Consider the following 24,061-nt stretch of genomic DNA (forward strand, 5'->3'; position numbering starts at 1 on the left):
TAAATTTTGTTTAAAATTTGGAAAAAGAAATCTTTCTATTCTAATTATTCGATTATTTAATTCGAACCAACAAACAAACATCTCTGTATTATTATCTGACATTGTAAGAATTTATTTTTACGATTCGATCAGAAACTTATACATCGTTGCGTTAAAACCCTTCAGCAAGAGCAAAGATAAATAAAATAAAATAAAATAAAATAAGAGATGATACGTGGACCAAAAAATACGGGGTGCATTTTGTAAAATAAGAACATCAAGTTTGCCATGCGAACCTGCCTGGGTAGTCCTTGTAATTTTTCTCTATTTCACCTGCAACCGCACGAGAATTAAAAGGGACGGGGAGTGCTTTCAGTTGTAAACCCAGCGGCCTGCGGGAAACCCTTGTACAATCTTCTCGATCCTTCTCTATCCGTTCCTGTCTTCCATGGGCGACGGCGTAAAGGGAACGGTCACCCCCCTCGGATCCCTTTTCTCCCCCGAGGAGGCGCGGAAGGCCGCACAGCGGGTGGAGGGAGCTGTCGTCCAGCGCAGTAGCGAGCTCCGGCGTCTCCAGGGCTTCGTCTCCGAGAATTCCGCCCTTATATCCCTTGTTCGCTCCCTTCCCGATGAGCTCTCTCACGAAATCATGGCAAGAGAAATTCGCTTTCCTTTCCTTCTTTTCCTACTATCTAAACCCCCCCCCTCTCCCTGCTAAAATTCCAACTCCTATCATTGTCTCCCTTGTAAAATCTGATAGGTTCCTTTTGGAGGTGCGGCTTTCTTCCCTGGCCGCCTTATCCATACCAACGAGTTTCTGGTATAAAAATTGCTCATTTCGTTGAGAATACCGTTTGTTTCTAGCACGATTGAATCTTTTTGGCACGGGGAATGATTTCGTGGACTTAGGTATTGTTAGGAGATGGATATTATGCAGAGAGGACTGCGAAGCAGACTATGGATATTTTGCATAGGAGGGGCAAGACAATGGAAGCCCAGGTTGAGGCTTTGAAGGCCACGATGTTGGATCTTGAGGCCGAGGCTAAGTTCTTCAATTCCACAGCGGAAGAGGCTATTGTAAGTGCTTCGACATAACAAGTTTACTCCACTATCAATCCAATGATTGGATGTAAAATTCTATATTTTTTCCTTGCTTTTCTGTGTTAATTTGGTTCTCTGCAGAATTGTCGATTGTGCGATTGGGGTTTGCTTCTAAGCATTACACAATAGGGTAGAGGTGTTTACAAAATAAACATGCTAATATTGCTGGTTATTGCCTATCTGTTTCTCACCTCATTTTCTTTATTGAGGATTTTTTCAAAAGCTACTGGTGATTGTTCTTCTTGTTCAGCACAAAATATTTAACCTCTCAATGATGGCTCTATTCTCTACCGACTACCACTAACATCTTTATGATAAGAACACTCAGTTGAATATCTACATATGCTATATTCATGAATGATAAACTGTATCTGTAGTGATACATATTCAAGATAGTATAATGTGCGATATAACATTTTCTCATAACTCGTACATTATTGTTTTTTGTATGGCAACTGCTAATAGCTAAGATTCATGCTCATTCTTTATCCTTTAGATAGGGTTTCTGAGAAAGAAAAATAATGCTTATATTTTCCTACATACTCAAAATCACACCCTTCATTCTCTTCTCTTTTTGTCCATTTAATTTCAGATTCTAATATATTCACTTTCCTCCTCTCACAGGAAGGGATTGTGGAAATAAGGGAGGAATATGTTGAAGAACCTGAGAAGAATTCTTTGAGTTCAGATAGTAAGCTACATTAGCATTTTCTGCTTCATCCCTGTGTTGTTTTCCCCATGATGTGTTGTCTAGCATTTATTAGTTTTCATCTAATAAGCTAGCATGTGATTAACATATTTGGAAAGAACTAAATTTATTGTGAATAATATCATGTTTTTGTATGCTATGTTAACTTACTCCTTGTTAGTTGTTATATTTCGATATAGAACATTTTTTAAGATATACATATTGTTCTTGTGAGATTTCATATTGATCTATTTGAAATGGAATCACATACTGTAATTTTTGTTTTCTTAGTATAGTTGGCAACGTCTATGCTTCTCTTTGTGCAACTACTTTTGAGATTCTAACTTACTTTGCTGTGTAATACACATGGTAAATATTCATTTGCAAGGCATGATATATTACTAGTTTGGGTGAAAGATGAAGTGCTTCCCTCTAATTTTCAATTTAGCTGTTTCAGATTCTTTACACTCCTGCAAGACAGAAAATCTGCAAAAGCTTGATGAAGATGAAGATGAAGATGAAGAATATGCTCGAATTATGGCAAGGATAGAAGAACTAGAAAGGATGGAGGAGCTTGAAAATGGAAATACTTCAGAAGATAACACTCAGGAGAATGAGGATACTGTGGTTCGTGATGGAGATGGGGGTAGCAAAGCTGGAGATGAAGATGAGGACATTGAGGCTGGTCATAGTTTCTCGACATTAGATCATAAATATGAAGTTATTGAGGTGATTCTGCACAAATAAGTTAAATTTCATTCAGGACTTCAATTTCAAGATGATTGACTAAACCATTTACAGCCAAAGCAAAAACTAAAAGATCCCTTACAGAAGGCTAGCGACCAAAAAGTTCCGAGTTCATTTATTTCTCGTCAGACCGGAAACATTTCAAAACAAGAACTAAAGGAGGAAGCATTTGTAAGAGAACACTTGGTTATTTGTGTCTGGTTGTGTTTGTTTGTACATGTTTTTTATAATTGTAATGATAATTTTTTTTTTCTTTTTCACTGCAGAGTAACTCGAGGATGCAATTTCCAGTTGAAGGTAAGCCTTCAACCATATGGGATATGCCTCCACTTGCTATTATCATTTTCTATTATTGTCTTACACATAGCTATTCAGTATTGTTGTAATAATATGTGACCTGTATTGCTGATTCTTCTATTATATAGTACTATTTTTATTGCTATTATTTGCAACTCACCTTTCACAATAGTTGTTTGTTCTTGAAACTACGGTTGCTCAAGGTACATTGTTTTTATTTTACATGTAAAGAAATTTGAATATAGTAGACAGTTTTTTTTGTCTAATGTTTATAGCAGTGCGCTATAAGTTTGTTTACTTGAGTTACTTTTGAAGAATTAAATGTTGATGTTTCCTATCCAAATTCACTACTCTTTTTGTTTGTAAGAGAGAGAACTTATGGAAACACAAAGTTTCAGGCACCTTAATCTACCCTTCCTATCTCAATGTTTTCTTCCCTCTAGTAGTTATAAAAACTAAATTATATCACTTACCACTAGGAGCATATTATGCATGGGGTGCCAACAGCTGAGTTGCTTGTGACATGGCATGCTTTAGCTATGTTTGCCTATGCCTGTGTTGGGTGGTAGGAAAATGACCCATGTGGTGAGATCAACATCCCTGCAGCCAGCTTTTCTGAGCACAACACTTGCCTTGACTGCACACCTAAGAGCCAAGCTTGGTATAGTGTTGGGTTAGGTTGGGCATAACCATCTAGCCAGTGAAGTTTGACCTCAGTGTTAGGCATGATAAGGACGAGCTTAGTGGTTTTTCCCATGATTTCATGATATACCTCCTTATTTTATATTAAAATATCAATGTAATTGGGGTATTCTAGTATTTTATTGTAAAAAAAATGAAAATGCTCCTAAATGTTAAAAAAACTTATTCTTTTATGAGTACCTTCTGCTCTGGCCTTTAATGATTAAATTTCTCATCTCTTCCTCATCTCTCATTTTGCAATCTTCACCCTCAACTCATTTTTCTCCTCATCTCTCATTATCACCCATCAATCATAAGTCTCAAACTCGTACTTTCTTATAACAATGTTCTGGTATTTAGTTGGAGCTAAGCCACATTATCAACGAGGTCATGGATATATCAACTTTGATGCAAGGACGAGGGAAGATTGTGTCGCTGGAGGACTGTGGCTGCATTATGTCCAATGGTTTCATTATGACTACATTCATAATCCTTAAATACCAATTATGTCATGGGCAATATGCTCAAGTCCTTGATCGGTGACATGTTTTCCCACTACCTGTAATTGCGCTGGCAATGCTAAAGCTTATGTTGTGGCCATGTGTGTGGCATACTCAGGTCCTCACTTTGAAACTGTTTCTTCCTCTTGCTACTTGACTGGAGTTGACTAGACAATATTCAGGCCGTTTACAGGTGAAATTGAAGACTATGACATTGACCACTAGCTATTCCATATGATTTCACAATAAATACTAGAGTAGAAGACATCTATGTTAGCAGTACAGTATAAATATCAGAGTCAACAGTTAGAATGTATGCTCATTGATTACATAATATTGTTTTTATATTTGTATGATTTTTCAAAGTTTTGTATTTCTTTTTACAAAATTTTCCCTGCCCTGGCATGAAATGATTAGGCTCGTGTTAGCCGACGTCTGTATTGAACCATTTTTATGCCCAAGTTGGACTGAATACAGGCCCATGCTCAACCTAGACGTGATTCATTGAGATGTCTAACTGTGCATGCAGTTGCTTGGTCTGATTCTCAGTTTATTATGTCTTCAGTGAAGAAATTTTGCCTAAACTTAACTGGGTTGTATGTTAATCTAGAAATAGTCGACATAAATAGAAAATTTGTTAAATAACATTTCGATGTGTGTCACTGGAAGTTGCATTCTTATATTATTTGTTTATTTGGTGGAAGAAATTATTATGCCAATGAATTTCTCTTTTGTAGCACGATAAGATAACCATGTTTACCAATGACTAGCTAGTATTTCTCTACTTAGATTATTGTTTCAAGTCTTCAACATTGCAATGCGAAAAAATCATTGAAAATAATGGGATTGCATCCTGATTCTTTATTGGTTCCTCTATCCATCCAGCTCATTCTTTTAGTAACAAAGAACTGTCTGTTGGCAAAGAGAAGACTGCATCATCTCCATTTGGTGCCCAGTCATCTGTTTCAAAGATTGAGGTATCTTTCTTTATGTAGTTGTTAGTTAGATTTCATTGTAGATCAATGCATGGCTTTACTTAAATGGGTAACTAGCAAGGGAAAGGTTACGGAGAGCTTAAGCAATACAATAATCTAAGCAAGTGGTTTATAATCCATGTGCAAATTTGTGAGAACAAACCCTAAGTGTGAAAGCATGTCATAATTTTATAGAGAGGCCTTTTACATCTCTTTGTTTCAGCTGTAGTTCTTACAACAAAAAGCATTTTCCATAGCTACAAGAAATACTAATTTCATAATACATATTTACTTTTATCTGATTATAATTTTATAGATGATGATAATTTATATAGAGTTTTTTTTTTCCCTTTTTGCAGGATTCTCCGCATGAGACTACAGGACAAACACTTAATATAGTCTCAAGTGGTCGCAAAGTCTGCCCTTTTTCTTAATAAGTGATAGTTGTTGATCACCTGCTTCTATGATTATTATTTTTCCCCTGCTATTATTTTTCCTGTGTAGGCATTTTCAGGCTCTATTGTTGAGCGTGATCTTGATCCTCAACCCGTACAGTCATCAAAAAATACCAATCTGCCACAGGTATGACACACACAACGATTTCTTATTCTTAATTAAGTAGGGATCTAAATACATGATGCTAGTACTATTTCATGAAAGATATGATATAGTTTGAACAAGTAACATAGAAAAAATGAAACAATTGAATATGTTTTTTTTTGTCACCATCACATGCATAATGATAATTGCTACAACTAATGAGTTTAGTCTTATATTGCTAACTATTGATATATTGTTAACCTTGAGGGTTATTTATTAAGATGTATTCACTGGTCGAAACCATGCTTTTAACTTGATCTCAGAACAGACCTAGTGATAGTTGTCGCTCACCTTCTTCTATGATTAGTTTTTTTTCCTCGTGCTCATATTTTTCCTGTGTAGGCATTTACAAGAGCGTGATATTGAAGGGGAGTCTTGGCGCAACGATAAAGTTGTTGCCATGTGACCAAAAGGTCACGGGTTCGAATTCTGGAAACAACCTCTTGTAAAAAACAGAGTAAGGTTGTGTACAATGGATCCTTCCCCGGGACCCCGCATGGCGGGAGCTTCGTACACCGGACTGCCTTTTTATTGTTGAGCGTGATATTGGTCCTCTACCCATACAGTCATCAAAAAGTACCAATCTGTCAGACTGTCACAGTTATGACACATGCAACTATTTCTTATCCTTAAATAAGTAGGGATCAAAATACATGATACCAGTACTCTTTCATGAATCATGAAAGATATATTATAGTGTGAACAACTAAGAATAGGCATATTAGATTCGATATAATCAGATGTTGAAAAATGAAGCTAGATTAGATATAATCGGATGTTGAAAAATGAAGCAATTGAATATGATTTTTTTTTATCATCCTCACATGCATAATGATAATTGCTACAACTAATGAGTTTTGTCGTATATTACTAGTTATTGATATATTGTTAATCTTGAGGGTTATTTGTTAAGGTGTGATCACTGGTTGTATATATAACAAAACTGTGCTTTTAATTTGATCTCAGACAAACCAAACCACCCCCTTTCACCTGCAAGTGTGATCTCTTGTAATCTCCTGCTCCTTGTAATGGCCTTCTTCTCCCTCATCTGGCACATGTCTCTTGTTGTCCCATGTCTTATGATGTCTGAATCCCCCTAATGATGGTGATCCTGTCCCCCCTGCCAACGATCTTTAGCTCAGCAATCTCGGCACTCTGTCACTTTCCCACTGTTTGGCAATCCCTTGATTCCCCTCTACATGATGGATCATTCTGGTGAGTTTAAGTGAAATAATATCCAAGTTATGTTCCATAAAAGGAACCAAAATATACAAATTTGAAATAGCAATCTATGGCCTCAGCAAAATCTTTGAATGTTTTACAATATTTTATGAAGTAATCACTTTGTTGGTTTAAAGTGCAACGAAACAGGTTTTCTGATATTTATATGAGATAGAATAAGTTTAGTAATATGTTGATGTTATGCTCTGATGGTGACGTGGATGACAATGCAAAAGCTAAAAGAAATGGAAGCTGAGTCTTTCACTAAGTATTTTAATGCCAAAATTCATTTTTTTGACTGAAACTTGTTTATAGATTGATTTTGGAAGTCTTGTGCAAAGACTAGAATTTTATAGTGTCAAGGTTGTAAATACTAACTAACAAATGCAAAAGGTATGCAAGTGACCCGCTACTACAAATATGTGTATTGTGAGTGCGTATGCAAAGGCATATACAGTCAAAATTTTAATAAGATTATTTATATTGATAATATGCTCAACATATAGATGGCAAGGTTTACTTTTCACTAATTTAGTCCGCAATCAATTTAATATATGCCAACCTAGCAATTCATACTATGCAAAATAAGTTGTATAGTTTATACTAGTTAATCATATAATTGATTAACACACCATCTGAAATATAACAAAAACATAAGTAGCATGCATATAATCAATATATTAACTATAAATTATCAAGACAAACAGAAGATATGCTATAGAAAACTAAGACATGTAGTAATATATCATTCAATCAATTGCAAGTATATGTCGTGCGGTCTATCGGACCATGCTACGAAGTCGCTATAAATGCTCACAACACGTCCCTTATACTACATCATCAACGACAGAGATGGTTATTGCACATGCACAATAACAAAAGTAACACACTATGTAAAATAATAGAGCTGCATTCTACAACAAAACAAGGGAAAATTACTCAAAACTCCCTAATAACAAATTATTCTTCCTCTTCAATCCCCATGTCAGAAAAAGTTTATTTCCACTCCCTGCATGCAATTTTTTCTTTGCTTCAACTCTCTAATGCATACCAATTTATCTAATTGCCCTTCATTTTTTATAGGTACAAAAAGTTCAAAATGAGATATAATTCTTTTTAAATTCAGCACATTTACATTAGAATCTAGTATATTTTCTATCAAATTGAGCACGACTTTTTCCCCGCCTACCAATCGATTGGGAGCTCATATCAATCGATTGACTTAGGCTTAATCGATTGGGTCAATCGATTCAGCTTAAGCCAATTAAATGGTATGATTCTCCGATTGGATCAATCGATTCAGCTTAAGCCAATTAATGATTCCCAATCGATTGATTAGATGGAAAAAAAGTTGTGCTCAATTTGATAGAAAATAGACTAGATTCTAGTTTAAATGTACTGAATTTAGGAAGAATTATACTTTTGGACTTTTTTTACCTAATAAAAAATGAGGGCAATTAGGTAAGTTAGTGTCCATTATGTTTGGTTAGGGAGTGAGAGCAAATATTTTCTGATATGGGAACTGAGGGTAAAGTTTAAGGAACTGAGGGTAAAGTTTAAGTTGTGGTTGGAGATTTTAAGACCATTTACCGACAAAACAACCCTCATAATTATGAAGCTAGTTTAGAGAATAGAACTCCACCTGTCCATAATTTGGCTGAATTTTACCCAACTCAGACCCCTCTAGCTCCTTACCAACCAGGTTTGTGCTAGACTAAGACATGCATAATCTGTTGTAAATTACCATATTAGACACTTTTTGATTTAAAGTGCGCCTCTTTGAATTTTGACTTAAAATAAATCTTCCTCCCTCCAATCTTAAATAAAAGAATCTAATGGTTGAGCATTAATCCAACTTTCAACTTCAATTGATGACAGGCATCTTTTCCCAAGTAAAACATATGGTGAGAAACTTGCCTTATAAAGTCAGTCCTAGCATCGTTCCTGAGTTCACAGATCAAGCTCTGCATTTTGTAATATCAAAACAGGTGATGAATGTATCACTATCAGGCATTCATCTGGAATTTCTGTTTGTTAGATAATCCACTCATTATATCTCTGCATGCTATATTCCTGTATTAGTAATCAAGTATTTGATTACAAAATAGAACTTTTAATCTATTCTTCCATCTTTTTTTTCCGTGTCATCTCCATTCATCTTATGGTGTTTTTTGGGGTAAAATTACCTAAATGCAACAGTCCTCTTCCAGAAACAATAAAAACAAACCTGTTTGCGTAGCTTATGCAAGTCTTAGATTCCATCTTTTTGTAGTTCAATTTCTTGACGCAACATACCTACAATGTTCCTGCCATAGTGCCTCATCTTGTTGTCCCTGATGGTGTCTATTTAGAAGTGTAATGGAATTGCTCCTGTTTTGTAGTCCTCTGCTCAGAGTTCCACAAAGCCAGTTTCAAGATTCAAGATGCAGAAAGGCAATCGTTAGTGTTTGATATGTACCTGTAAGTGTTCCTAGAAACAACTTTAAGCTTCAGTATCGTAGTCCTGTTTTGTAGTCCTCTGCTTCAACTTCTGTCTTCTATCAACTTTCGGTAATTCTCTTTTCTCTATTTGCAGTTCAATTTGATTAAAGTTATTCTCGGCCTCGCTGCTGTTGGACCCCAAATGAGGAATCTTGCCCCATGAGCATACAATTTGTCAATATATCATCTTCAAATGCTCTATTCAGGTTTTGGAACTGACTATCATAATTGTTTTTACCTTCCAATCCCTCTTGAACGTGATCATGGATGTGCGTATCAAGCAGCGTCCAATACAAAATGAACTGGTAATATGTGCGACAGAATCAAATTTTGGCCATTTTTTGTCATGTAGGTACCAAAATTCAAGTAAGCCAAATACAATGATTATATCATTGTAATTCATAGTTGTCTGAGTTGAAAACAGTTTTTATAATTAATTTGTTTTAGTAATCAATTGTTGTCTCAGATTAACAACACTAAGCGGCCGTGAAATAATGGAGCAAATGCAATTCTTTTTCGTTGTACATGCCAAAGAGAAAAAAGGAAATGTGCCTAGATTTATTTGAAGGGTCATATTCTATTATCAGGGGACAAATTGTTTTAGAATTAGAAAGCTAAATGTGCATGACGCTCGTACTCCACCTCAAGGAACAAAGTGTAGATTCTTATTCCAATGTAAGGGTTGACTTTTCTTTTTCGGTAATCCAAATTAATTGAATCGCTGATCATTGGTTAGAGTTATTTAAATTGAGCAGGATTTGATTTGTCAAAATGAAAATTTTATCGAATTAAATTTCCGAGATGATTAATTATTTTGTTCCAGATAGGTAATTATGGTCAATTCACCTGCAAAGAACATGATATATATAAGTGCACTTGTAAATAGACGTCCATGAAGTTCCACCTGTAATTATTCATTTTCATCTCTATCATTCAATTGCCAAAATCTTTTTTGAGATGAGTACATGGTAAAGGTCGTGTTTTAATGGCCCAACAAATAATAAAGCAATTCTAAATATTAACTTAGGTTATATAAAGCAGTAGTTCTCAAGGTGTAACATAGTTAGGGACGTATAGTTTCATGGTCGAAAGATCCATGATTCGATCCTCAGGATATCATTAGTTGGGGTTAGCGTCTTGATCATGTACTTTCAGATGCATATTTATATTTACCTCTTTCTATATCTATGGGATTGATTCTAGGAGGTTTGTGATGTGACAGTTCTATATTTTTTTGTTATATAAAATAGTAAAAAAGGAAAGCAAAGCAAAGCAAAGACATTGGAGGTGATGAATGATTTTTGAAAATTGAGAGTTATATTACAAATAAATTAAAGATGTAAAAACTTTTATTCAAAATCAGTCCATGAAATTAGACACCTGAATTATTAACAAAATATATAAAAAAAAAAAACTAATTATCATTTATTGATAATGTAACATCCATTTAGGATTATGTGCCAATTTCTTTGAGATATTTTTGATTATCTTTGAAGTCCTAATTAAATAAAGTTTGTTGTTATTGTAATTACCATTGCTCGTGCTAATTCACAAAAGAAGAGGATCAATAAGGGATTTCAAATTTGAAAGAACAACTTCGTTGCCCCAAGGACTTCATGTCTTTGCAACAATGAGTCTCCGGTCCATTCGATATGAGGATCTTCCTGTGACTCATAGTCTAGCTATTTTTTCAAAGAATATATTCCTGATAACACACTTTTCTTCTTTAAGCAAAGCAATATGTGATCTTGGTGTCCTCTTTCTAAATTTTGTTGCTATGTGCATGAAAGAATTATTGCTACAAACAATTGAAGGTCAACCCCCATCCTAGAGGGTATCAATTGCTATTCCTCATTCTTTATATATATATATATATATATATATATATATATATATATATATATATATATATATATATATATTGAGAAAAACACTAATAATTTTTAAAAAATAAAATAAATCTGGAAAAGAAAACTTAATAATCTTTAGTATTTTATATATTATTGAAAAAAATATTTTGAATCAATCTAAATTTTTTATCTTAATCAAGCAAAAAATATATATACAGAATATATTCTACATTTACAGAGAGGAATGGCATCGAGAAAGAACAGCCACCAAAGCAAAGTTAAGCCAGATACAACTCTATCGCTTACTGCAACAACTATAAATAGAGGCCTTGGAGGTAGCCATTAATGTGCCACAATGAAGAGAGGTCTTAAATGGAGACAAAGTTTTATCTTTGGTAGCCAAGAATGACTTGCCTATGTCCCCATAGAGGCTTCTAGGGTTTCAGAAAAGCCTGTTTGTGGTTTTCATGGGCAGTCATCTTGGCTAACCTGAGTGGCTCTTGTCTCTCCTCCGTGACCTACATTTCCTCCTCTGATTTCTATGCATGAAAATATATTGACCTTGACTTCTTTTCCCAGGTGAGAGAGAACTATTAAGTCAAAAGCATGCATCCATAGTTGCCAGCAGTTATTCTGTATCTGTTCAGAAAGGAAAAGGAAAGTAGCTTCCAGAGGGGACGAGAGGAGGTTTAACATAAGGAATTAAGAGCTAAAGGGGAGACTTTATCCTTTCTATATTTAATTACCTAATTGTTCCTTTAATATTTTGGCACGGCTTTAGGATAAATCTACTAAGTGCGAATAAACATTGTTTAAAGTACAAACAATTGATGGGGAGACCTAGGTTTTGTATGCTGTGTTATATATTGTGCCCTCTTTTGCAGTATCATATTTGATTGCCTGAAGTTACCAAACATATATGCATTAATTGTTCTGAAAGCCAGAAATTTGGGAACCAAACTGAGCCATTTATTATAACTCTACTAAATCTGAAGCCTTACAGGACCTGTCTAAATTGCTGAAGAACAGAAGATCAGAGATGTCTTATTGGGTGAGTATTTTGTTAGATTTTCTGAGAAAGGAGGTGTTGAGGTCGAAAGGGAAGAGGCAAAATGGAACACTAGAAATTTTAGCCATAAGGCACATAGTACTTGTGATGTTGTACTGATCACCTTGTTAATTTTATTTTATTATATTTTTGTTGCCTCTAAATTTTCAGAAGGGGCATTGCTACTTGGATTTGTTCTTAACTTCTTATATCATGTCCAGATGTTTAGATGATAAACTTTTAAATATTTGATATTTATTGTAGTTTGATCGATCTTGTTTGAAAGCTATGGAGATAGTGCGTTGGGAAATGTGTTGCCGCCGTTGACTTAGAGAAAGCTTCGTTGGGGAGAGATGATGACATCCGACGCTCCTTTTAGCTCCTTTCTGTGCACACTCAAAAGAGCTAATAGAACATTAGGGCACAAACTAGGGAAGGGGTCCCTAGCGTAAGCTCTCCAACGCTCAAGTCAGTAGATGACTGAGCAAAAAGTGGAGAAGAACTAAAGTAAAATTAAGTGAGTCTGATGAAGAGTAATGTTGTGCTCTAGTATATAAAGCATACCTTGCCAACGGAGAACCCCCTTTTTATATTACCACTCATAACTCCGTAGTAATGAGGTGACAGAAAATATTTAGTGTCAGAATATGTCAGATGTCCGATAATGGAAGGTGTACAGTATAGAATTTGTACAATTATCCTTCGAGAAATATTTGATTATAGGTATATAAACAGTCTCATGTAACCTCCGCAATAATGATAGAATTTGTATGGTCACCTTCGTAAGAAGGTTCCATTGAATACATATGTTGTAACCGAAGAATATTCTCTGACAGATAACTGTTATTATGACAATCTGTTGTGATTAACTGGCAATATTATCTCCTGAAATATAGTCCGACTGGATTCTTAGACGCACAGGGAATCTCGACAATCTCTATGTACGACCAGCTTTGTAATGAGAATTACCTTATGCATTTTGCCTTGAGTATTCTCCTGGAATATATCCTGGCCAAATACTTGGACGAACAGGGTATCCCGACCGTCTTTATGTTCGACCGACTTTTGTAATGAGAATAACCTTATGCATCTTGCCCTGAGCATTCATATATGAAACGGGAACAGTGCTTCGTAAACCCGAGTAAACTTATAAATAGGAGCACTATATATACCTTTGAAGGGGGAGTTGAATCTCATAAGTCCGACCGACAATAAGTCCAATCGGCAATATCCTTGTAGGCTCATATTGAAGATCTGATAAGTAATGAGGAGCCAAGTCTCGCAAGTCTGGTCAGCTCTATGACCGATGAGTCGTACGATGGGAGACTGACTATTGGATAACAAGACGCTCAGACTCATAGGTACGACTATCCTTGTGATGGTTTGATTTATACTGAACGTTGTACAACATTGTAGGATGACATCTATAAGAGGTAATATTGTAAAAGTGGAGAACTGAACCCCATATGCTCAATCGACTTCAAGTCTGTTCGGGTTTAGTCTATATATCTTGGCGTTGAATGGAGAGATACGTTTATTAAGCCCGCCCATCTTCAGGGATGTTCAACCATATTTTCGGCCATATATTGAGAATGAACACTAAGTTTAAATAAGCCCGGATGGCCTTTGGCTAGTCGGATATATAACAGAGTTATGTTATACAGGTCATAATTTTGACCATCCTTTGTGCTGGCCGATTGTTCACAAGTGGAGAACTGGATCCTTCAAGTACAATCGGCTTTTAGGCCGACTACCCTTATACCGAAGGCCTTAGCGTCAAGTGAGGAGCTAAGCCTTGATGAGGAGCTACCACCTTACCTTGACTTTGACTACCACCTCACCTTGACTTTGACTTCTACATCACCTTGACTTTGACTTCTACGTCACCTTGACTTTGACTTCCATGTCACTTCTGGGTATGTTCATAACATCCTATATCACTAGCCTCCCTTTCAATTCTAGTCAAAGGAGGCTTGTAGCCGACTGACTAGACCCAAGTCTTATCTTAGTCTGATCGCCCAACTTATTGGTCTGACCGACTGTACGTGCTTCTGATTAGACTGTCTGGCCATGTTCCCACTCGCACTTTAAATATTACGATCAATTTTTATCTTGGAAAGATGCATGCCGAGTTTTTGATAATCCAATTAATGCTCTAATGATACACGAGAAGGTATTTTTCAGTGTAATGATGTGATTATCTTGTCCATCATAAATTCCCATTTATGGGTAAGCGCCACTTATCCCACTACCTCATTCTTCGAAGCAACAGCTGGCGTACACCTTTTCGTACTGACCAATGGTACTCCCTTCTTTGCAATCTAATGATTACCAGTAAGTAGGTCATTTTGATTGAATGGTTGAGATTGGAAAGTATAGCTCATGGCTTTTGTTTAAAAACCTTAAGTGATGTAGAAACCAATCACTTGCGCTTCATCTTCTCTGACCTTCCCTCTGGCGATCTCCACCAATGCCCTTCTTGTAACCAGTGCTAGTAAGTGTTACGACCCTTAACAGCCGGCTAGAGGAGGGTGAATAGCCCCTACACAAATCAAGCAAAAAGACCTTTCTTGGATTTACAGCTTTATAAATCTAACACTTGCATAAGTATAATAAAGAAACTAAAAGACAGAGGCATCGAGAATTTACTTGGTTACAACCTAGGAAGTTGTTAATCCAAGGAAGTAAAGCACACTAATTCCCTTCAGACGGAGAAGCCTCTTTACAGCAATGACAACACAGAATCAGAGAGCTAAAGAGAAAACTAAAAGCGTACCAGTGTTGTTTCACGGTTTCTTTCTTCTTAGCTCTGGTAGCATGGATGTTTATATAACCCTGCTCGGGGTGTCTGGAAGCGTTCCAGGTGCCTGGAATGAGATACAAATCTATCCCAATGCAATAGTCGAAAGTCACATCGATCTAGATAAAAGTCGAGTTCTGGGCTCCCCAGACAGGTCCGGGCACCCCGGATTGGTCCGAGATCCCCAGGCATCAGAAGTCAACCTTTTGCTGACTTTTAGTCCGGGGCTCCTTCTTCGGTTCCGCTCGCTTGGGTGATTTCGGCCATCAGGAATAGGGCTCACCCAAATCCAACTTTCGGCCTTCTTGAGCAAACTTCCGCTCCGACTTCTCATCCTTCGGAATCGCTGCTTGCTTCCTTCTTGTCCGCCAGCATACTCTTCCATAGCTTTTCGTCCCTTAGACAGCTGCGTCTTTTACTTCTCGAGCAATCTTCCGCTCCAATTTCTCGTCCCTCAGAAACACCACAAGCTCCCTTCTCGTCTGCAGTGTACTCTTCCGCAGCACCTCATCCCTCAGACGCACCGAGCCCGTCGACTCTCTCCCGTATCGTCCTTCTCGCTAGCTACGTCTTTCGCTCGACTTCCTGTGCTTCTAATTTCCTGCACACTTAGACAAATGGTTAAACACAACAGGACCTAACATAACTTGTTTGATCACATCAAAACTACCTTGGGGTACCATTAATCTTCTCCTTTTTTATGTGAGCAACCTAAGTTAAGTTAGGGTAAACTAACATAAAGTAAAAGCAATAAATTTTGTAATAAAGTGCAAAAATTGAAAAAGTTTACACTACCTCCCCCTAGACTTAATCTTCCCTTCTCCCCTTTGATCACATAAAAAAGCGGGGTACTTCAAAAGTCTAAGGGTAACTTGTCAAGAATTTTAAGTCGTTTAACAAATAAAATTATGAATTTATAAGGTTAAAATGACTTTAAAAAGTTGGTGAATGTTAAGCACATGTCTAAGAGAAAAAACAAATTGAAAGCCTTAAAACAATTTTAGAAATCTTGAAATATTTTCTTAAAAATTATAGAGCATGTATTTTGACAAAAGAAAATACATTTTCAAGATTTATAATTTAAAAATTCTTTAAAAATTATGTTTAGATAAATAACTCAAAAAATTTTTAGAAAAGTTTTCTTAGTTAGCAGGGATAACTCTTGAAAATTTTGAATAACAAAATTCAAATATTGAGATTTTTCTATAGATAAATATTGAATTTCTCTTTCTCAAAAAAATTGAGATTAAATTAATTTTGGATAACAATTAAACTCAAAAGGAATTTTATAGTTTAAAAAAAAAATCAATTGCAAAAATTATAAGCATGATCTTGGAATCCAAAATAGATTCCTTTCTATATGATTAACAAGAAAAATTTTGGGTTTTTGATAATTTTCTAATTTGCCCATTGTGATATTTAAATTTTTATTTTAGTCTATAATAATTTTTAAAATTCGAAGTAGAGAATTTTGAATATTCAGAAATTTTTAAAGTTTGTGTATGTTCCTTTAATATTTCATTTTCTGTTTTTAGTTTGTTGAAATCCTCTAATTGACAAGTTGTTGCTAGAGTTCCTTTTAACTCATTATTCTCTATTAATAATTTTTTATTTTCTATTTCTGACTTACAAGAATCTTTCGACAATATTTTTATCAAATTAAACAATTGGTCAGGAGGTAGAGACCGTACCTGACTTATCTTGTCGACTTCTGATGCTCCCCCTATAGAGATGCTTTCCTCCGACATTGTTCCCCCTTCATTGATGCTCTCAATTCTCATTTCTGAAGAACTTTCTTTATCTTCAGGTAAGTACTCGGCTATGAGAGCAATTTCGGCAATTTCCTCATTTTCTGCTCTGATAACGACTCGGAGTTCATCGAGGAGTTGAATTCGGCTACTTTTGATTCTTCGTAGAGCTTTAAGAACTTTTCCCAAAGTTCTTTTGCATTCTCGTAATTGCCGATTCTGTCGACATCCTAGGCAGGAAGAATGCTCAGAAGGTGGAACTTAGCCTTACCATTAGCCATGAAGTCGTTGCGTTGCTTTTCGGTCCATCGATGCTTCTCAATTTATTTTCCTTCTTTTCTTTTGGGCATATCAAAACCATATTTAATTGTTATTGAAATATTAAAATTGGTTTTAAAATATACCTCCATTCAACGTTTCCAAAAAGCGAACTTCCCCTCTAATACTGGTGGGTAGATTCAAGGTCCGACCATCTCGTGTGCTTCGTTTGGCGGTTAGCCCTCTTGAAGCGTCTTGGCTCTGATATCACTTGTTAGGACCCTTGGCGGTTGGCTAGAGGAGGGGTGAATAACCCCTGCACAAATCAAGCAAAAAGACCTTTCTTGGATTTATAACTTTATAAATCTAACACTTGCTTAAGTATAATAAAGAAACTAAAAGACAAAAGCACTGAGAATTTACTTGGTTACAACCAGGGAGATTGTTAATCTAAGAAAGTAAAGCGCACTAATTTTTCCTTCAGACGGAGAAACCTCTTTACAGCAATGACAGCACAGAATCAGAAAGCTAAACAGAAAACTAAAAGCGTACAAGTGTTGTTTCACAGTTTCTTTCTTCTTAGCTTCTGGTATAGCCCTGCTCGGGGCGCCTAAGATAACTACTTAAAAAATCTAAATAGAAAAAATAATCAACTTGACTTATTCTCTAAGATTTAGGATAAATTAACCAGCAAGACTTGGTTCCCTAAGATTTAGAACAAAATTAAATATAATTTAAAAAACTAAACTTAATTAATGGATAACTACTTTAAAAAAATTCAATTGGGATCCCCTCCTACATCAGTGGCTTGGAGTTGAAGAGAATTCATCCTCGAGTTTAGGATGGGTGTATCTGGCTCCAGAGCACAATGACTTATGTGTTTTACATTAAAAACATCAGAAGTTTTTAAATGACTAGGAAGTCGCAACCTATAAGCATTGTCATTAATTTTTTCTAGTATCACACAAGGTCTAATCTTCCAATCTTTGACCTTGTTGTATTCACCAATAGGAAAATAGTCACGAGTTAATGCAACCCAAATCATATCACCAACGTCAAAAAGAACCTAACGTCGATGTCGATCTGCCCTGATCTTGCACTAGGTGTTGCTTTTCTGAATAGCCTGCTTAACCTGCTCATGAATGACCCGAAGATGCTTGACCATCTCCTCAGCCTGAGGGTTAGCTTGTCCTAGAGGAGAAATAGGACTAAATCTAGTTCCCCGGATGAGTTTTGTCCATAAACAACTTTGAAAGGACTCAAATTAGTGATCCTATTCTTTGATCTGTTGTATGCAAATTCTGCTTGAGGTAAAACCAGATCTCATTGCTTTAGTTTGGTTCCTATGAGACATCTCAAAAGATTTCCTAAGGTTCAGTTCTCTACCTTGATCTGACCATCCGTTTGAGGGTGATAGACACTGCTGATGTTTAGCTTTGTCCCTAGGTTTCCCCATAAAATCTTTCAAAGGAATAGTTTAAGGAATACTGTGTAAATGCACAATCTCTTTGAAGAAGAGGGTGACAATCTGAACAATATCTATGGTTTTATTACATGCCATAAAGTGAGCCATCTTAGAGAATCAATCCACCACCACTAAAATACAATTTGTGGTCTGTTGGGTGTGGGGTAAATGTTGGGACCATAATATAGCTAGCGGGGAGGGGGGAGGGGTGTGGGGGGGGGTGAATAGCTCGTCGCGCTCCTCGTGCTCTTTGTTGCTTGTTTTTTCAATGATATGCAGCGGAAATACAAGAAACAAAACATACAACGCTAACACAAAGGATTTACTTGGTATCCACCTCAAAATGAGGTGACTAATCCAAGGATATACACACACGAGGACGCTCCACTATGAAAATACTCCTTTACGGTAACTACCGAAGGCGGAGAAGCTGATCCTGTCCGAATGCTGAATCAACGGACGCTGGGCACGTGACGCTCTCCGAATGGCTGACGTAGATCTTCGACCGGTCGTACGGACCTCCGGCGAACCTGCAGGGAAGTCGGGCCGGGATGGGGTTCCCGGTGACGATCCTCCGACGCTCAAGTCAAGCAAGTGAACAACAAAGAAGTGGCTCTCAATATCCGAGAATGCGTACCTCCGGTGAAGTCTGAGGGCTCTTATATAGAGTTATGGGAGCTTGGTGCACACAAACCGAGGTATACACGTGTCCTATACCATACCGAAGAATGGGCTTGTCAGAAGAGCATGCCTGACGCCATACTGCTACAGTCTGAGCATCTCCTTGATGGGACAGCAGAACCCTTTGTCGCACGATACTGAGTATGGCCTGGTCCTTGAACATGTCTGTTGTCAGCAACAGGGGTTGCTAAGATGACGTCCCCACTGTCCCATACCTTTTGACTTCTTCTTCCCAGACCGACCGTCAAGCCGCTTAGCTAGAATATTCACCTTTGATTTGGCGTAGGTGGTCGTTCGTCCGGGAAGATTCAGGGTCGTCGCCTGGTCGGCTCTCATAGCCTGACACCCTGGCTGAGCGGGAGGACTGCTCGGCCTTTATACCCTTGCCTTGCACCACGGCCGAGCGGACGATCCGCTCGGCCATATGATCTTCTTTCCTTCATTGGAAACCCGGGCTCACAGCCAGGTGGTTGTTCCCTCGGATGGGGGTCATTGCCTAGTGATCGGCATGTCCCGCCAGCTCGTCGATCCCATGGGGTTGACCCCCCTTTAACTGTTGACCTCCACGTGTCGTTGACCTTTCCCTCATGAGGGACCCCAGGCCTTACCACCGGATCACTTGCCTCCCCCTCAAGTCTAGTCGAAGGAGGCGTCAAGTCCGACTGACTGGACTGCCGGTCTGACTGAGTAACGGCCACTATGCTGGCCCCGGGAATGATCATCCGCTCGGCTTACCTTCTTCGTCATGCCCGTTCGGCGCTGTCATGCCGACGCCTTCGGTATTCCCTCATAATTCGTGTCGAATCTTCTCCATTAACGCCAAGCGCGCACGCTGCGCGCGGTAATGGCCGTTCATTAAATACGCCCTGTGTCCTGCTGACACGTGGCGCTCCTGCTGTCGTCAGCGTACGGCGGTGGCGTTACCTCCGATGGGATAGCCGCCGTTTGAAATGAACGGCTCGATGACAGCTTCGTTTCTTGCAACCTGAATCTGACGGCTGAGGCCATTAGGGGCCAACACTATAAAGCTTTCGATTCTTCTCTCCGCCGCATTTCTGCTTCCTCGCGTTCAGGAGCCTTGCTGCTTTCTTTGCTCCGGCGACCTCGTCTTTCGGCTCTCCGACGACTTCGCAGCCCCTTCGATGATTCTCTTGCTTGTAAGCCTCCCTCATCCTTCACTTCATCGTTCCTTTGCATTTTTCGTTAGATGTTCTTTTTGTCTTGTCACCATCCTCGAGCCGGCGACTATAAACCCTCCGAGCGGAAGACCGTCGAGCTCCGACATTAAAAATCAAGAGTCGAGCCGGCGACTATAAACCCTCCGAGCGGAAGACCGTCGAGCTCCGACGTTAAAAATCGAGAGTCGAGCTGGCGACTATAAACCCTCCGGAAGGAAGACCGTCGAGCTCCGACGTTAAAAATCGAGAATCGAGCCGGCGACTATAAACCCTCCGAGCGGAAGACCGTCGAGCTCCGACGTTAAAAATCGAGAGTCGAGCCGGCGACTATAAACCCTCCGAGCGGAAGACCGTCGAGCTCCGACGTTAAAAATCGAGAGTCGAGCCGGCGACTATAAACCCTCCGGGCGGAAGACCGTCGAGCTCCGACGTTAAAAATCGAGAGTCGAGCCGGCGACTATAAACCCTCCGGCCGGAAGACCGTCGAGCTCCGACGTTAAAAATCGAGAGTCGAGCCGACGACTATAAACCCTCCGGCCGGAAGACCGTCGAGCTCCGACGTTAAAAATCGAGAGTCGCGCCGGCGACTATAAACCCTCCGGCCGGAAGACCGTCGAGCTCCGACGTTAAAAATCGAGAGTCGCGCCGGCGACTATAAACCCTCCGGCCGGAAGACCGTCGAGCTCCGACGTTAAAAATCGAGAGTCGAGCCGGCGACTATAAACCCTCCGGCCGGAAGACCGTCGAGCTCCGACGTTAAAAATCGAGAGTCGCGCCGGCGACTATAAACCCTCCGAGCGGAAGACCGTCGAGCTCCGACGTTAAAAATCGAGAGTCACGCCGGCGACTATAAACCCTCCGCTCTGACGTTAAAAATCGAGAGTCGCGCCGGCGACTATAAACCCTCCGGCCGGAAGACCGTCGAGCTCCGACGTTAAAAATCGAGAGTCGCGCCGGCGACTATAAACCCTCCAGCCGGAAGACCGTCGAGCTCCGACGTTAAAAATCGAGAGTCGCGCCGGCGACTATAAACCCTCCGGCCGGAAGACCGTCGAGCTCTGACGTTAAAAATCGAGAGTCGCGCCGGCGACTATAAACCCTCCGGCCGGAAGACCGCCGAGCTCCGACGTTAAAAATCGAGAGTCGCGCCGGCGACTATAAACCCTCCGGCCGGAAGACCGTCGAGCTCCGACGTTAAAAATCGAGAGTCGCGCCGGCGACTATAAACCCTCCGAGCGGAAGACCGTCGAGCTCCGACGTTAAAAATCGAGAGTCGAGCCGGCGACTATAAACCCTCCGAGCGGAAGACCGTCGAGCTCCGACGTTAAAATCGAGAGTCGAGCCGGCGACTATAAACCCTCCGAGCGGAAGACCGTCGAGCTCCGACGTTAAAAATCGAGAGTCGAGCCGGCGACTATAAACCCTCCGAGCGGAAGACCGTCGAGCTCCGACGTTAAAAATCGAGAGTCGAGCCGGCGACTATAAACCCTCCGAGCGGAAGACCGTCGAACTCCGACGTTAAAAATCGAGAGTCGAGCCGGCGACTATAAACCCTCCGGACGGAAGACCGTGGAGCTCCGACGTTAAAAATCGAGAGTCGAGCCGGTGACTATAAACCCTCCGAGCGGAAGACCGTCGAGCTCCGACGTTAAAAATCGAGAGTCGAGCTGGCGACTATAAACCCTCCGGGCGGAAGACCGTGGAGCTCCGACGTTAAAAATCGAGAGTCGAGCCGGTGACTATAAACCCTCCGAGCGGAAGACCGTCGAGCTCCGACGTTAAAAATCGAGAGTCGAGCTGGCGACTATAAACCCTCCGGGCGGAAGACCGTCGAGCTCCGACGTTAAAAATCGAGAGTCGAGCCGGCGACTATAAACCCCCTGCCGGAAGACCGTCGAGCTCCGACGTTAAAAATCGAGAGTCGAGCCGACGACTATAAACCCTCCGAGCGGAAGACCGTCGAGATCCGACGTTAAAAATCGAGAGTCGTGCCGGCGTCTATAAACCTCCCGGACGGATAGTTTTTTGCATGGTACGACCCGGTTGTAAGCGCCGACCCATAACCGGTCCTGCTATTAAGGCAAGAATAATGCCATCGTACAGACGAGCGGCTCCCTTATAAAGAATACTTAGCGTGGAAAAATTATTATGACCGCACTACAACAAAAACTGCAAACGACAACACCCCTCCGACAACGGTTTTAAGAGAAAGCGTTGCGTATTTGCTCAAAGACAACGGTTTTTGCCAAAACCGTTGTCTTTGAACTCCCCATTAAATATAAAAGACAACGGTTTTAGCAAAACTGTTGTCATTGAGCGACTTTTTTTTAAAACGACAACACTTTTTACAACGGTTTTATAAACCGTTGTCTTTATCCGCATTTTTAACGGCTACGACAACAGTTTTGAAAAAACCGTTGTAATTGAATTTAGTCATTTCCCCCCTTCGATTTTTTCCTTTCCCTCGCTGTTTTCTTTTCGGCGCCGTGTTTTCGCGTTCCCAAACCTAAGCCATTTATCTTTCCCTCTCCTCATACGACGTTGTGCTCCTTCTCATTTCCTGGTGAGCGGCGGCGTTCTCCAATGGGCTGCCGAAGATCCAGACGCACAGGAGGGAGAAACCGGAGAACGGGATCTGCCACGACGACAGCGCGCCGCTGGTGAAGGCAGCGCGGTTTGTGTGGAGTTTCGCAGGGGAGCGGCGGAGGAAGCTTCTTCTAGATTGGTTGGCGCTTCGAAGATGATCACTTTAGGTTCCGCTTCCCCGATTCCATGTCAAGATTCTATTTCCGAGAGATTTTTGCATTTACTCTTGTTTTCTGCTAGGAGAAAAAGAACGATTTTGTCGTTGATCTTCTTTGGTGGTCATAGGTGGGCTTCGAAGATCGTCGTGATCTTCCTCTTCTCCTCTTTCTCATGGGCAGGATCGGCTCTTTTTGTCTAGGAATCTCGTCGAATCCCGAAATAAAAAATATCTTTTTTTGGTGAGATCCCGTACCTCTTCTTCTATTGTATTTCATTTGTTCTTTTCTCGCTGGCTATCGCTTTGAATTGCGGTGAGTTCTTGATCTTTTCCGGGTGATTTATGGAGTTCCAGAATTAGATTTTAATGCTAAATGCTGAAAGTCTTTAGCTTTTGTCTTCTTTTCTTGTGACAGATCTGGCGAACTTAGTTTTGCGTTCTTTGTGATTAACTTAAGATTCATCATATATACAAGGCTTAACAAATTTGGTTTGTTGCTTGGTCTTCAGATCTTCCACCTGATTTATAGAAGTAAAGCAATTATACACCATGAAAGCACTCATCCTTGTTGGGGGATTTGGCACTCACCTCCATCCTTTGACACTAAGTTTCCCAAAGCCATTGGTTGATTTCGCCAACAAACCAATCGTACTTCATCAGGAATATGCATTTTGGCCCTATACCATATTGTTGGTACATACATGAATGTAGATATGAAATATCGTGTTGTGAAGTTTGGTGATACAAAAAATCTGTTTTACTGATTTCCCTTGTAAGTTCTCAAAGGAAGTAACCGGATACAAAAGGGCAGATAGAGGATGCCATGATGAGTTTTCAAAATCTACAACTATTTTACTTCTGGTTGAATTCAGTTTTCCTTTAAATTGTTTTGCTGTCGTTCTGTTGTCTAGTTTTGGGGTTTCAGTTCTGCTTTTTGGTTAATTTTGTAATTCCATAAGTAACTATTTCATCTTCATCTGAGGGAGGAAGTTATTTGAAGTTTGATCTATTAACACCTCAC

At 39.4% G+C, this 24,061-nt stretch overlaps 1 protein-coding gene across 4 annotated transcripts; it reads left to right on the plus strand.

Annotated features, from left to right (window-relative positions):
* Positions 1–303: 303 nt before the first annotated feature.
* On the plus strand, positions 304–9,702 carry LOC121967812 (RNA polymerase II subunit 5-mediating protein homolog). 4 transcript variants are annotated; one of them, XR_006107857.1, is made up of 13 exons: positions 304–631; positions 740–799; positions 889–1,056; positions 1,705–1,771; positions 2,217–2,497; positions 2,570–2,686; positions 2,782–2,812; positions 4,879–4,970; positions 5,327–5,383; positions 5,472–5,549; positions 8,667–8,776; positions 9,170–9,248; positions 9,364–9,702. XR_006107857.1 is itself a non-coding variant. In XM_042518281.1 (12 exons), the coding sequence occupies exons 1-11, from the start codon at positions 428–430 to the stop codon at positions 9,230–9,232; spliced, it is 1,218 nt and encodes a 405-aa protein (XP_042374215.1). In that variant the 5' UTR covers positions 305–427; the 3' UTR covers positions 9,233–9,248; positions 9,364–9,702. The 4 variants fall into 4 exon arrangements, 3 of the variants coding, with proteins under 3 accessions (XP_042374215.1, XP_042374216.1, XP_042374217.1); XM_042518281.1 differs by lacking the exon at positions 8,667–8,776 and having other exon boundaries at positions 305–631; XM_042518282.1 differs by lacking the exon at positions 8,667–8,776 and having other exon boundaries at positions 305–631; positions 2,226–2,497.
* Positions 9,703–24,061: the final 14,359 nt, after the last annotated feature.

The sequence above is a fragment of the Zingiber officinale genome, chromosome 3B, assembly GCF_018446385.1.
Source record: "Zingiber officinale cultivar Zhangliang chromosome 3B, Zo_v1.1, whole genome shotgun sequence".
NCBI lineage: Eukaryota > Viridiplantae > Streptophyta > Magnoliopsida > Zingiberales > Zingiberaceae > Zingiber > Zingiber officinale.

Excerpts from the sequence above, each read along its gene's own strand:
- LOC121967812 (XM_042518281.1), top strand. The coding sequence starts at position 428 with ATGGGCGACGGCGTAAAGGGAACGGTCACCCCCCTCGGATCCCTTTTC. Across the intron at positions 2,498-2,569 it reads ATAAATATGAAGTTATTGAG|CCAAAGCAAAAACTAAAAGA; the intron begins GTGATTCTGCAC and ends AACCATTTACAG. Across the intron at positions 4,971-5,326 it reads CATCTGTTTCAAAGATTGAG|GATTCTCCGCATGAGACTAC; the intron begins GTATCTTTCTTT and ends CCCTTTTTGCAG.